The 15,567-nt window shown below is 38.6% G+C and overlaps 1 protein-coding gene across 1 annotated transcript in view; it reads left to right on the top strand.

Annotated features, from left to right (window-relative positions):
* The window catches only part of CCDC60 (coiled-coil domain containing 60), a 177,196-nt gene extending 174,104 nt beyond the window's left edge, over positions 1–3,092 (top strand). Inside the window, exon 14 of the mRNA XM_063454176.1 lies at positions 2,772–3,092. Within this exon, the coding sequence (XP_063310246.1) occupies positions 2,772–2,885 (114 nt within the window). The 3' untranslated portion in view covers positions 2,886–3,092. The remainder of the gene's footprint in view (positions 1–2,771) is intronic.
* Positions 3,093–15,567: the final 12,475 nt, after the last annotated feature.

The raw sequence follows: 15,567 nt of genomic DNA, 5'->3' as shown, positions 1-15,567 counted from the left end.
TTGCCATTTATATAGCGCCAACAGATTCCGTAGCGCTTTACAATATTATGAGAGGGGATTTAACTATAAATGGGACAATTACAAATAAACTTACAGGAACAATAGGTTGAAGAGGACCCTGCTCAATCGAGCTTACAGTCTATATATAAAGGACACTCTCATTGTTTGCTTTCTCCTTAATGTGAAGACGGTTTCTTGAAACGTTTCTGTGTTGACATTAGAAATGCTTGTGTATTGCAAGGAGATTGCATTTTCATACTAAAAATATCAAGTGTGGATTGAACATGACAGAACCCATTAGTAACTTATTTTTTGCGACTTTTAGTCGAACTTTCTAACAAAAAGATACTATATTGCAGTTTGATAGAAAAACATATATACTTTATTTATATATTTATAAAATATTTTACCAGGAAGGATACATTGAGATTTCTCTTATATTTAAGTATGTCCTGGACCTACAAACATGCCATTGGTACAGTAGGGTATAATATAATATTACAATTACAAAATAATATTAAAATACACACATATATAACTTAAACACAGAACAGGTAAGTTACATAATCAACCATGTTTTGAGATATGTAGAGAGGGATATGTTAAAGGATTTTAGGCTGGGGGAAGATTTGAAAGTGTCCGGGAGGTTATTCCATAATAGCGGTGCTCTGAACGAAAATAAGGATCAAGACGCTTTCTTTTTGTATTGTGGTGGACTTTATGTGGAATGTCATAATATCATCACATACAATACTGGAACTGAAAGATGATAACTAATTGATAACCATTAACGAAAATAATATGGTATATCAGGTGATGGAAAGAACCTTTGAAACACAGAGTCAATGATGCTTCTAACAACAAAACAAGTGGTTAAGGAATATATCAAGTGTCAACGAGTTCAGAAGTAATTAAGATGTTTACGTGGCTGGGAATGTTGAGTTAGAGACTAAATCAGAAAATCAACAGTCATCGGTAGACACAAGTGATCAAAAGTCATTTTGGTACATGTCGCAATAAAAAAACACAACCAAAACGGGATACGGCTGAAAATTCTATAAAGGGAACATATAGAAAAAACACAATAGTGTAATACAGTAAATGCAATGTATCTTGCGCTGATAATAAATGCACTCACAAGATGATGTAGATAAAAGCTCTCATAAGGTGCCTCCCCTGATGGTATGGGGGCTGGTAATCTCCCTTCCAATGCTTGGAAGTAATTTAATCAGCTTTGCCATTTGGTATGTCAGACCCTATGGTAGATAGATTAGGTATTTCACCAGTGTTAGGGTCTCCATTTCATTATATCAGTCATCAGTAGCTACAGCATTCTGGTTTATCCTGTATATGGGTAGGATTTTGTAGTTTTTTTAATAGATTATTATGAATGTTTTTACCAAAGGCATCTGCAAAGCACACCCTAATGCATGGCCAAATTACATATGCATTCCTTATTTAGGTCTTTTTAGCGGTTTTGTGGTTAGCTTGTTACGAATGATGTACTTCATTCTTCTGCGGATGAGCATGCACACATGATATACTAGTTTAAATCTTTCAAAGCTGCTTAAATCAAGGTCATTCTTTGTTAAGCCCAACACTGCCTCAGAATACCCTAACCTGATATTTCCCATATGTGATAAAGTATTCTAACTGCAGTACTATTGACTAACCAGCTCTATACAACTTTACCCAGTCTATATAGTTCTCAATACACTCGTTATGGAACACCTGTGTATGGAGAAATTGAGTACCTAACCCAAAGAGACTGGTTATGGCTCACAGTATACATAAAGAAAAATAGGAATTGAGAACCCCACAAAACATGCATTCCTTCGTAGTAGTGCTGTGGAAATGACCTCATTGTATACTGATTTGATCTGATTTGTACCAATCTATGCTGTACTCAGCCCTCACTAACTGCTATTTGAAAACAATTCATACAGCCGTTGCTGTACACAGAATAATTGACATATTGGCCGTTGTTTTCTATCCCGCTATGACTGCAGGAGCTCAAAAGAGAAATCGCTCTGATATCTTATTTTTTTTTGGGGGGGGGGGTTGTGCTCATTTTATGATTAGGATGCTCCTAAGAAAAGATGATTCACAAGATTTTAAACTGTTAACTAGCCACGTTGTCACTATTTCTAAACAAAGTTTGGACCTTAATTGATGGATTTGTGCAGATGTTTGGAGAACTTTAATTGCATTGGCAACTGCAAGGTGCCTGTATCTCGGCAAACGTCTTGACAAGTCTTAGACAATGTTGCCTGAAGTATGATAGAAGGTTGCATAGTTAAGGTCATATTTTTTTAAAATTTTATAGTAGGCCTTTCTTGTTTATGTTATGCTTGCCAAATTGCTAGCAACTGTTTTGATGACCGCTTCCAGATAATATCTCTTGATTCCACTGGAATAGGGCACAAACTACAACTGTACTGGTGCAGACACAGTGAGCTGTATGTGTTCCACTCCCTGGAATTAGAAGGAGAATGGTATTGGTGTGTAAAAGCTGCAGAAAAATGCACCAGTCATGAGAGCATCTCCATTTGAGATGAGAATTTAATCTGCATGTTTTGTAGCAAGTTAGGATAATATACAGATTAAAGAGTGTTTTCTATCTGAATAGGATCCTATCATTCACACATTTTTGAACTATGTTAAATCTATAATTGCATAGCCGGAATGTTTACATTTTCTGAACTATTATAAAGTTGTGTTTTTTGTTTTCATTAATGATTTAATATTGATTTTTACACTTTATTTCACAGTTTGTGAGGGAACATCTAGTACGGATGCCCCTTGAAGAATACACTGCTTGGCTTCAGACACGGCTCACTTCACCACCACCAAAAAGAGCCCAGAGTGCCCCTTCAGCAAGATAATTAAATTAACTGTATTTTTTTTTTTCTTTATTTTGTACTGTGTAACATTTATTTAATATTAGCACAATAACAACAATTTGTTTCTTTATTTTATATGTTCATTAGTGTATTTTCAGCCTGATGTCCATTTCAGTAATAACTACATCATACACATGGCTCTCCTTGCATTATGGTTGGCTGGGTGTATTTTTCCAGGGCACTAGATACCCCCCCTCCCTCCCCCCCTCTTTGTATATGACAATTTTGGGCAATAGGTGGAGCTTAAGCAAGGTTCCTTTTCAATTACCGTGGTAATTTACCTACAATTCATCAGTCAAAAGAGAAGCAGACTGCAGATATCATGGTCAGAGGAGAACAAAATCGCGGCACGGGATATTGAGATCCAGCGCAAGGAAGAAAAGATATGTAAATAAAGGCACATGACAATGGGAAAGTATGATCATTTTGAATACTGGAATTAAAAACAAATGATAGTGTTGTTTTAATGTGTGGGAATACATCTGTCTATCAATATACATGTTTGTGTGTTAAGAAAAAGAGAAGAGTACAGGTTATTAACAGAGGGAGACTGGAGCTTCCACTAACAGCTAATGCCCTGTGTGTCAGAGGACAACTTTCTTTGTAGTAGGTTATTAACCTCAACGGTTAGTGAAGCATAGTAAGGATTAAGCTTGTATACACCATGTTGTTTTAAGGGCCTCCCTCATCCTTTGTAAGAATTTGCCACATGAATGGGAGGCACCAAAGTTGAGGTCAAGCAGATAACCTTGTTTGGGGTGGGCTGTAAGTTCAGAAGCAAACATCCAGTATTTAAACAAGATTAAAACAAATTAGAAAAAATAATTAGAACATTCATAGACTATATAGGAAGTTATAGTACTGAAGATTACTTAAAACTATTTTTATTTGTTCACACAGAAGTAGTGTTTTGGACTAAAAGTCACGTTTGACATGTTTTACATGATTTCTGTATAGCTTTCAAGTTTGCAAATTGATCTTAGTTTTTTTTTGTTTGTGTTTTTGTGAAAGACCAACAATTTCATATGCCTAACTTAACACAATTGCATTAACAGTAGCTCAGTCATTAGTCATAATATTTACTGGTCCGTTTTTATAATGAAAATTGTTTAATTTGTATTCTAAATCGAGATGTGCAGATTAGACCATTTATTTATCCGAGTTTTTTTTTTTTTTTTAAGTGGGAACAATATATATATTTTTACAATGGCTTATCTATAACCCTGTTTTAATTTTACACATACAATGTATTTTATCATTTTATTATTTGTAAGAAAATTAAAGTCATGTTGAAAGAATCCACCTGTGATCCGTTTTTTGGGTTTTTTTTGCTGGCCCATAGTGTAGTGTTCTGAAAAATAACAGTTAAAGTCTGTCAGTATTTTTATAATGTTTATTAAATTGATCTAAAATGTGACACTGTAACAATCTTTATTTACAGTGGCAGGATAAATTAAACAACTTTACTGGTGGAAAAAGTGGTGGAAAAATTACCCGTATATACTCGAGTATAAGCCGACCCGAATATAAGCCGAGGCCCCTAATTTTACCCCAAAAAACTGGGAAAACGTATTGACTCGAGTATAAGACTAGGGTGGGAAATGCAGCAGCTACTGGTACATTTCTAAATAAAATTAGATCCCCAAAAAATTATATTAATTGAATATGTATTTACAGTGTGTGTGTATGAATGCAGTGTGTGTGTGTGTGTGTGTGTGTGTGTGTGTATGAATGCAGTGTATGTATGAGTGCAGTGTGTATGAGTGCAGTGTGTGTGTGTGTGTATGAATGCAGTGTGTTTGTATGAATGCAGTGTGTGTATGACGCGAGACTTACACTGGGAGCTGACAGGGGAGCTGACCGGACCAGCGCGGAGGAGAAGGGAGCTGACAGGAGCTGCAGGAGAGGTAAGTAAGAGCTTCCTGCCAGCCCCCCTCCTACACAGCCCCTTGTCTGTATTATGGCAATGTAACTTGCCATAATACAGACATTGACTAGAGTATAAGTCGAGTTGGGGTTTTTCAGCACAAAAAATGTGCCGAAAAACTCGACTTATACTCGAGTATATACGGTAATACATTTGCTGGGTTGCGGGAAAAATAGCATATATTAAAAAAATGTCTCTTAGGACACAAAAACAGCAACCAATAAAAAATATCCAACAGTTTTAAAAATTGCACCACTAATTTGCAGAATCGAACTAATAAAAGTGTCGGAGAGTTTTTGGTAGATCCTCTCCCCCCTTGTGTCACAATGACAGTCAAATTCTCAGCAAATTCTCAGCATGTCAGTGTTATGATACTCATAATTATCACGTGGCCATTTTCCAGGAGCAACATTCACAAATACGCTTATATGGCAAGATTATTATTTTTTGTGGTTGTCTGAAAGCTTATAAGAAGAAAATAAGTCCTTAAAGTTGCTTTATTGCCAGGAACAGGAGGTAAGACAAACAATTACATTATCTGGGTAGGTATTGACATGTGCTTGAAAAAATCTTTCAGATCTTCATAATCCTACAACGAATAAAAAAAGTACCAAAGTCTCCCTTAAAGGAACATGCACCACTTGACAATTATTTTAAAACCAGCAAATATAAACTAAAATAAAGCAAGAAAAACTTTAAAAAGTATGTAATAAATATTTATAAACTTGGTCAGATTGCATTACTGGGCACACCTCTCAGCTAGGGGAGTTTCTTTAACCACCCTATTCCCCTCTCCACCACCGCCACAGTCTCCCATACAGACCATCTCAGTGTGCAAACACCAGAACCTGCTCTGAATGAACTACACTGATCAGATTCATTCCTTCTCCTCCTGTCAGAATATCTTCCAACTGCACATGTGTAAATCTGTCAGGCATGCTCAATTAACCTTTCCAGCATTCCTAGGGATTGGACACTGATTGGGTAGATCAGTTTCACCCCTGGAGTGGTTGTGGAAATTATAAGAAAAAAATATGCCGGTAAATATGGAAAATAAAAACTAATTTACATGCTTTTTGCTACCAGCAGAGTGAAGCTGGTGTCTTATTCAAAGCTAAAGCTTTTGAATGCTACACTGGTTTCAAAGTTAAGAATGTTCCTGTAAAGACAAAGATCACAAGGCATATACAGAATATATAATAGCATAGATGGCAAGGTGCAGGTTAAACACAAATATATCTAGTACACTATAATAGATACAAACAAGCATATTGAATATAGGGGATGGGTAGCTGCAAGTTCCTTCAAATGTTCTCACCAGCTAAAAAGCACCAGTATCAGCATTGAAAAATATGAATCCTTTATCAGTAATGGAACTGAAATAATGGAATTAAACTGTTAGCTTAATGTGTGTCTATTGCAGTGGTACTAAACTTTTTAGGTTCAAGGAGCCCTTAATATTTCAATATTTTTCTAAGGCACCCCAAGTCAAAAAAATATCTAGGTTGTATAAATGTACAGCACTGCTATACTGGGTCCTTGTTCAGCAGAAATGTTTCCTGCCATGGGCGAATCCAGAACCTAATCTCGGAAGGGGCACTGGTAGATTATTTAAAGAAAGAATCGAGGCACAATAACCACTACCGCTATGTAGTAATTAAGTTTGACAACTAACCCGTTGTCTGCCAGGATAGGGGCTGTAGTAGGGGATAGGTGCATGAGTGTGTGTGTGTGTGTGAGGGGTGCAATGTGTGTGGGGTTAAGTGTGTGTGTGAGGAGTGCATTGTGTGTGTGTGTGTGTGTGTGTGCGTTAGGGATATTGTGTGCATGTGAGGGGTACAGTGTGCGCGTGAGGGGTACAGTGTGTGCGTGAGGGGTACAGTGTGTGTGAAAATGCACAGTGTTTGTGTATTGAGGGGTACAGTGTATATGTGGGGGGCAGTGTGTGTTAGGGGTACAGCGTGTGTGTATGGGGGGCAGTGTGTGTGAGGGGTACACTGTGTGTAAGGAGGGGCAGTGTGTGTATGGGGAGGCAGTGTGTGTGTGTGTGTGTATTGAAGGGCAGTGTGTGTATAGGAGGGAAATTAATAAATATAACCTTTTTTTTATTTAAAGAAAATATTTTCACATCCCCCCTCCCTTCTTACCTTTGCCTGGGAGAGGGGACAGTACTAATCCCTGGTGGGCCCAGTGGTGAGAGTGAACTCTAGCAGCTCCTAAGGCATCAGTGAAATATTTTGCGGCGCCCCTGTGTGCCGTGGGGCACCGCAGCACACAGTTTGGGCACTGCATATCTATTGTATCTAGTGCTTGTCCTTGTAGTTTGGAGGCACCTATCATATCTCTCAATACAGGACCAGCCTCAGATAGACCACTAAACATACCTAGACTATATACTCAATGCTTTTTTTCAGTTTGTGAAGGACAGTCTGCCAGCCAGATGAGAATGCTGCAGGTGCAGATAGACTCTGAGTAGACACCAATCCTTCTCTCATTGCTGATGCTCATTGCTGTTCAGGTATTAAGTTATTTGCACTAATCAATTGAACTGTTTTGAACATGCTATTCGTGTGCATGGGCTAAGCAATTCCTTATAATAGGCAATGATACACTGAATAGGACATTAGTTGTTGCCCCTCTTAGCTAGGCCACAAGATGTCATGTAGATTAATAACTGGGTTTATTAGGTGTAGCCCTCTGGCACAGAAGACCAAACTAGTCGTATTAACAGACATATATAATATACAATAACGTGGAGAAAACGTCACATGCAACCAAACATAACAGTATCACATTAAGAGGGGAAAACTCTAAAGATATAGATACGATAGTTAAACTTTTCAGCAATGATAGTTAATGTTTTAGAAAAAGTGCATATGTTTTTCATTATCCATATAGAGCCATAATAGAACACACAGTTCACATATAGTGTAGTATTACCAGTAACCACTAGGTGGCAGTTCAGCTAGTTCAATATTCAACAGGTGGAATACCGGTAGCCAAGTCAATACAGAGAATGACAAATATGTGGCAGGTCAATAGAATTGAACCTAAGTTCTAGGGGGTAATATGGGTTTACGTGTTGACATGTCCTGTTTGAAACTACAAGGTCAAGGAAGCTAGCAGTGGCTTTCTGGTTCCTAGTACTGATCAGCTAGGCTATTAGGAGTTTGGCCACTTGGTTTACAGAGCTGGAACCTGATTGCGAGCATTTACCACTCCTTTGAGAATCAGTACTCCCAAAGAAGACTGGGATGTAGGAGCAGACTCTAAGGATGTTTGTGGTATTAGTGGGGCTTTATTAAAGAGGAAACAAATAAGGTAATCCAGGCAACCAGAACTAGAGGGTAAGACCCAGAATCATTCTAAAGTCGTGTTTAAGAATGGGGGATTTAGAATGGGCGAGGGCGAGCATTGAAGATTCATAAGTCCAAGAAACAGGACTAGGGTCACTGGGAGACCAGTGGAGCAAAAGGGAGGGCTGAAAAGGAAACTAGAATTGAGCAGGGACACTAAAGAGGTGTAAATGGAGCACTAGGCTACTGGCTTCAGAGCTACATAATAACCAAACACTCAACTAGGTGTACTCTGGGGTTGCGTACGTGATGCAGGTAGAGCGGGTTTTGAGATGATTAGGTACACAGGATGTGCTGGCGTTACTGTGTATGTGTCTGAGTTTCAAGCAACACAGGCATCACTTCACCCTTCTTGTGTGTCATAATATATGTAGGGGTTGCTGTCACAATAGACGCAGGTGTAGTGACACGACTACAGTGATACTCAGCTTGCTGAAGTGCTTTAGGAGTTAACAATGCGACTCCTGTTTCTTACAAGATAAGTGACTATTCTCCCAGGAACCATTTATTGGTCTCAGGGGGAAACTGCATGGTCCCAGCTATGCCACTATTAGCAGTTAAAAAAAAAAAAAAAAAAAAAAAAAAAAGGGGTTATGTGTTGGATCATTTTACTTTGTGTGTTTTCCTTTTGATAATAAAATGACAGCTGCATTTGTTTTGTTTCCACCAAATTAGTTATATTTAAAGATTTACATTGTGTCAAACAAGGCAGTCTGAAATCTGTATTGAGGCCCATCATACAGAAAAGGGATAAGCAATATCAAATGTAAAATGTAGATAAAACCAAAACACACACAAAAAACAACGGTAAAATTAACCCATTAAGCATGGAGGCAATTGTCGAACTTCTGAACCAAAACAAAATTTAGAATTTGCAGTGTTTTTGACTAAAGCAAGAATTATCAGGAAAAAATATAATTTTAAGGCCTAAATAGCTGATTTGGAAAAAATCTCCAAGTCAGCTATGCTTCCAATTCAGCTATTTTGGGCTTCAAAGCAAAACATTCTCCAGCAGAGTACACAAATTATGTCAGCTTTACTAGCATGAACAACTTCGGCATGAGAAGCTGCAAAACAGTGGGGTTGGGGGCAGTGAGCTCTTTTATGAGTAAGGAGTCAGGACCTCTTTGTCTGAAAAGCCTGTTAGGCTTTGGCTCCCCCTGTGATGCAGTTCCTCATGCCGATGCTGTTCATACTAATAAAGCTGCAATGATTTGTATACTCTGCTGGAGCATGGTGCCTTTGTTGTAACCAGCTCAGTGTTTTCTTCATCTAGACTTTTCTCGTCTACCTGCCCAGCAGGTGAGCATCTGCCATTTTTTCATGTTAATTGAGATTTTCTGATTTATGTTTTTTTTTTCACTTTGAATTCCTGACAATTCTCACTATAGTGAATAGCAATGCAAGTCACATAGTTGTCCAGGATGAAAAAAGACAAAAGTCCATCAATTCCTCTTTGCAACACCTGCACCAAGAACCCAAGCACATAATGTGCACCACTGATCCAAACGGTGATTGAGGGTGGGAATCAGAGTTCCATTGAGGTCTGCTCATATCAAGATAATCTTAACAGTCTTGGTTATCACATACACCATTTGGAGGTATGTAGTCAGAAGTAAGTGGGGCATGAGGAATTGAAGCCATTGGTTGCAGGGAAGGGCAGGCAATTTTGGCCTTGAAGCGCAATTGAACTGGCATAGTGCTACTCATACTGTGCAGACAATAAATGGCTTTATAGCAACTGCTTCTGATGCGAAATGTGAGTTCTTTTTATATATATATATATATATATATATATATATATATATATATAAGATATATCTTTTAAGATAGTTGAGGTGTAGTACCATTGAATGCAGTACAAAGATACTCAGGACAGAGATACCCATCACATACACGGAGCTAAGCACCATACAGAGATACCCATATATTATATATAGCTGGGTAAGAAAATAAATACCCAAATGCAATACACAGAGCTTGACACAATACAGAGATACCCCTACAACAAGTATGTCAAACTCAAAGGCTAGCATAGGCCAAAGTTTATATGGTCCGCAAAAAAACAAAAAACTTAACCCCTTTAAGGACACATGACATGTGTGACATGTCATGATTCCCTTTTATTCTAGAAGTTTGGTCCTTAAGGGGTTAAATTTCCATAGAAACTTAGGTTTGTTTTTAAACGTATAAAAAACAACAACACCCCTCTCTATACTAAATCCCTGTCCCCCCCTTCTATAATATTTCCCAGTCCTACCTCTATACTAAACCCCGGTCCCACCCTCTATACCAAATCCCAGTCCCCCCTTCTATACTAATTCCCAGTCCCCCCTATACTAAATCCCAGTCCCTCCATCTACTAAATCCCAGCACCCCCTCTACTAAACCCTAGCCCTTGATAAAAAAAAACCAATATAGGCCAACATGCAGACTCCACTCACATTGCCGCTGCCAGTATGCGACTCCGGAGTTCAGCCTCTGGTACACCCCCAATAGCGCCGTCCGCACCCTGTGCCAAAGCGGATCCTCCCGCTACTCCTTGAAACCCTGAAGGTGGAGCATGTCGACATCATGTCAGAATGTGATGTGGCGTTGGGTGCCTCCGTGCACTTTCAGGTCCTCCACTGTCCAGCCGTGGCCATTGCAACACTGACCAACACACAATCACTGACAGACACAATCACTGACAGACACACACTGACAGACACATACTCACTGACAGACACATACTCACTGAATGACATCATATTCCGGCACCCGTCATCACTACAGAGGGCACGCGAGGGACCAGTGAGGAGCAGAAAGACTAAGCTCCCTCGCTGCCGCCAGTGACCTCTCCTCCCCGGCAGGGTACATTTTAGCAGAGTAGTCACCTGCAATGTGGGGAGAGCAGGTGCATACTCTGCCTTAGTAAGCATGTCAAACTTGCGGCTCACTGAGCCGCAAAAAATATTCATTGTGGGCTGCATGCGGCCTGCGTGTTTGACATGCTTGCCCTACAATAAGCAGACGTGAGTTCAATACAGAGAACTAAGTACAATACAGAGTCGCACAAAGCGAGGAGCACTGTGATGGATACACGGAGCTAGGTACAATAAAAAGATAGAATACACTTATACACAATGCAATACCTATACAAAGTATCTCTATAATGCTCCAGCTCTCTGTCTAACTCTAGTTCTCTGGCCCTATCTGAATCTCTAGCTCTCCCTTTTCTGACCTGGTGTCCTGTAGTAATCCTGCTATGCGTGAGTTTAGTTTTACAGCTTTAGCAGTACATTAAATGTTGTTGCTGCTATGAAACCTGCCAGCTACTCCTGATTTTTATCATTGAAGAATGATCATATTGACATAAAATATGGGGAACTAAGGAGACTATCAGAACCTTGCTGCTTCAAAATCATGCGTGAGCGCTGTGAGCTGGTCTGCACTGGTATCTTATCATTTCAGTAACTTTCTAGTTCATTAGGTTCACTACATATCACAGCACAATGAAACTAATTAGAACTAGAACGTTATGGAAGTGTAGAGCCAGCTCTCAGTACACAATAAACAATGAGCAGAATGCTGCTAGACTTGGTATTAATATTGAAGATATCAATATGATCAATCTGCAGTGGTAATATGGAGGCAAGTGGCAGCTTAGATTGGAATTGTTAGAATCAGTGCCCTCAGAGTCACAGCCCCAGTCTACAGTGTGGACAGAATCAGATCACTCAGAGAGTCACAGTCTCAGCCTGCAGTGTGGACAGAATCAGATCACTCAGAGAGTCCCAGTCCCAGCCTGCAGTGTGGAGAGAATCAGATTACTCACAGAGTCACAGCCCCAGTCTGCAGTTTGAACAGAATCAGATCGCTCACAGAGTCACAGTCTCAGCCTGCAGTGTGGACAGAATCAGATCGCTCACAGAGTCACAGTCTCAGCCTGCAGTGTGGACAGAATTAGATCGCTCACAGAGTCACAGTCTCAGCCTGCAGTGTGGACAGAATCAGATCACTCACAGAGTCCCAGTCCCAGCCTGCAGTTTGGACAGAATCAGATCACTCAGAGAGTCACAGTCTCAGCATGAAGTGTGGACAGAATCAGATCACTAACACATTCACAGTCCAAGCCTGCACTGTGGACAGAATCAGATCACTCACAAAGTCACAGCCCTGGGGGCATGGCTTGACCATCACAGTGGATGCACGCGTGAGAAACATGCTTTGCAGCAACCTGGGCTTATTAAATGTGTCCTGAGCAGTAACTTACGTTATGGCGACAAAAAGACACAGCTCCACCTCCAGCAAAATACCGTTTAACCCGCCGACCTCTCAAAAAGCCTCACTCCAGAGGTTTTTCACGGAAACTAGCTGTGTGGAAGATGGGCCCAAGATAGCACCCAGCCACTGACATACATATAGCAGTTGCAGGAGTCGCAGCTGCGACTGAGCTTGTCACTCGAGGGGCAAACCGCCGAGGCCACATGTTAAGGTGCCCATTGGGTGACCCATGCTGTCAGGGCCACCCAATGGAGATGGATTTTCAGCGGGCCCGGTCAGCGATGCAGCGCTTTAACAGCGTGACCGGGCCCGCTGATCCAGCGGATCATCACACGCTGGGAGGAAGTGACTCCCCGTCTCCCTCCTGCACCTAAAACGTAAAAGAAACAGGAGGGTGACTAAAATATTATGTGTGTGTGTGTGTGTGTTTGTTTGTTTGTATGTGTGTGTGTGTGTGTGTGTCTCTGTCTATCTGTCTGTATGCATGTGTTTTTGTATGTATGTCTTGTGTGTCTGTCTGTATGTGTCTGTCTATCTGTTTGTACATATGTATGTATGTGTCTTTGTATGTATGTGTGTCTGTCTGTATGTATGTTTCTGTGTGTTTGTCTGTATGTATGTGTCTGTGCCTGTCTGTATGTATGTGTCTGTCTGTATGTACGTATGTTTCTGTGTATGTATGTGTGCCTGTCTGGTTTTATGTATGTATGTATGTATGCATATATGAGTCTTTGTATGTATGTGTGTCTTGTGTGTATGTGTGTCTATCTGTCTGCGTGTATGTATGTGTGCCTGTTGTAGGAAATTGGCATTCCGTGAAATCTTTGTTTGTCACATATCAGTTTTCGTAACAATCGAATCAAGTATCTTGCAGTTTAACTTATGTTTATTCAAACATAACAATCCATCTGGTAATAACAAATGTCTTTAACAATCTTTGTCCAATACAGAGCAATTTTCTAGATGTTATCCATTTTTGATGTTAAAGGTATTGGCCACGAATTCTAAACTACAATTAGTTTTATGGGTTTAAAATTCAGTTACAGAGGGGAGTATACATAAGATTGCCTTACTTTAAAATAAGTGGCTATCTTAGAAAAAGGGGAGTTACTTAGCATCATTTGAAATCTATGATTAAAGTCATACGTTATATTTGGCGGCAAGATATGTGAGACAAAGAACTTCTATATACATGATGTAATGAATAATTGCCTGTAGAAATGTGAGTCTTCAAAGGAATTCAGGCTTTCAAGGCTAGGTCAAAGGTTACTATAAACAAGCCCTTCAACATCACTCTTAAAGTGAACCAGATGTGGTCTCCATTCCTATACAATGAAAGTCTGTAATACTCTATAGGCCAAGGTATGGCTTCTCAATTTCAGTGTTCTGGAAGCAATCTGAATAAAACTTATAATATTTATATCAACACATTAAATACATTTAAAGTACATAATAATATTTTTCAAGCCCCTCTTTGATGCTTTTATGTAAATATAATGCATCATAATTTACTTATACCAATTACTTATGGGATTTTAATTTTGTTTTCTGATATTGATCTAAGTATCAGTTTACAATGAAAGGCCTTTTAACACAGCCATTTCCAGTTGTCTGTATTGCTTTTTACACTCCAAGAGGGAGAAGCAAGCCATTTTAACCCTTTCATTTCTGAACTCCTAAGAACAAAATTCTTGTTACAATTACCTTTACATTTTTCACTAATTCATTAATTTACCTTGGGCATTGATTTTACCTAACATTAATAATAACAGTATCATAGTTATTATGCTGTGTAATTGTATACAGTTTACATTAACCATAAATCACAATCGGTTTGATTTAGTCCATGAAATATTGTCCTCTCCAATCGAATCCACAAGCACAGTCTCTTTGAAAGTCCATAATGTCCTTTGAAAGTCCAAACAATTTGTCCTTTTATTTAAAATCATACAGGTTTTTGTCCATGTAAAACAGTATAAGTTCTGTAATGAAAAACAGATGGCAGTTTACTATTCTTATACATTAGTAAATGTCTTATACATTAGTACATTTCTTATACCTTAGTACATTTCTTTTACATTGATCACTAGACACAAGAATTGATTTATTACACTTTGTACCAATGTTTGCTTTTTAAACCTGTAACACAGTTTGTTCTAATTTTTATTCTTAGACTAACATAAGGACCATAAGGACCTTCCCAACTTGCTTTTCATAGACCTGGTGTTTTAAATGATTTTACCATTGCCTTGTAACCTGGCTTAAACATATCTGCATAATTTCCCTGTGTTACTTCTTTATATTTATTTAATTTATTTTTATAGCGCCATCAGATTCCGTAGCGCTGTACAACTTTAACACATAGTTTACCATAAGGGACGACATTTGAAGTAGCAAACTTAAAATCTAACAATAGATGTTCCTGTAATACTTTCAACCATTCAGCATGTTCAGCTGTAACTTTGAATGTACTTGGAACAAAAGGTTTATTAGGGAAAGTGATTACATAGTTCTACATGTCACTAACTCATGAGGTGACACTTGAGTTTGGATTTGCAGGAATAGACATTAATACTCCTGGAAAATATGTTAACCAATTACTCTTTATCTTAAAGCATTTTTATTTCTATTTTATTTTATTAATTTTAATTTAGAAATTAATTTATATAGAGCACCATGGTATTTTTGCCAAAAGAACTCTCTGCAATTTTGGTTTCTAGTATTTAGGTCTTGGATTAATTGAACACATATGAGACACTTCTGCAATATATTTATACACTTTTTGTTTTAAATTAGGATGATACAATTTATTTTGCAGGACCTTAAACAGTTGTCCTGTACCCAAATGCCCTGTGTACGATGATTGAATACAATCAGCCCTTGTAATAAGCCACTAGGTACAAATGTTTGTGTTTCATTGTGTTTAACCCTGTACATGCCAGTTTCAGTATCTAGACCTATTCTTTCTATACTGAAAGCTACATCCTTTCATTCTCTATCTGATCTTATAGGGTATTTGTTATTTGTCTTTTACTAACAGTTGCACTCATTAGATTTTCCAAGTATTACAACTCCTCAGACAAAGTTTCCTTTAATTCCTGATCTACAAGTCTGT

This window comes from Pelobates fuscus, chromosome 5, assembly GCF_036172605.1.
Source record: "Pelobates fuscus isolate aPelFus1 chromosome 5, aPelFus1.pri, whole genome shotgun sequence".
Taxonomy (NCBI): Eukaryota; Metazoa; Chordata; class Amphibia; order Anura; family Pelobatidae; genus Pelobates; species Pelobates fuscus.
Note: the sequence above shows the minus strand (reverse complement) of the source record. Positions and strands in the feature narration are given on the sequence as shown.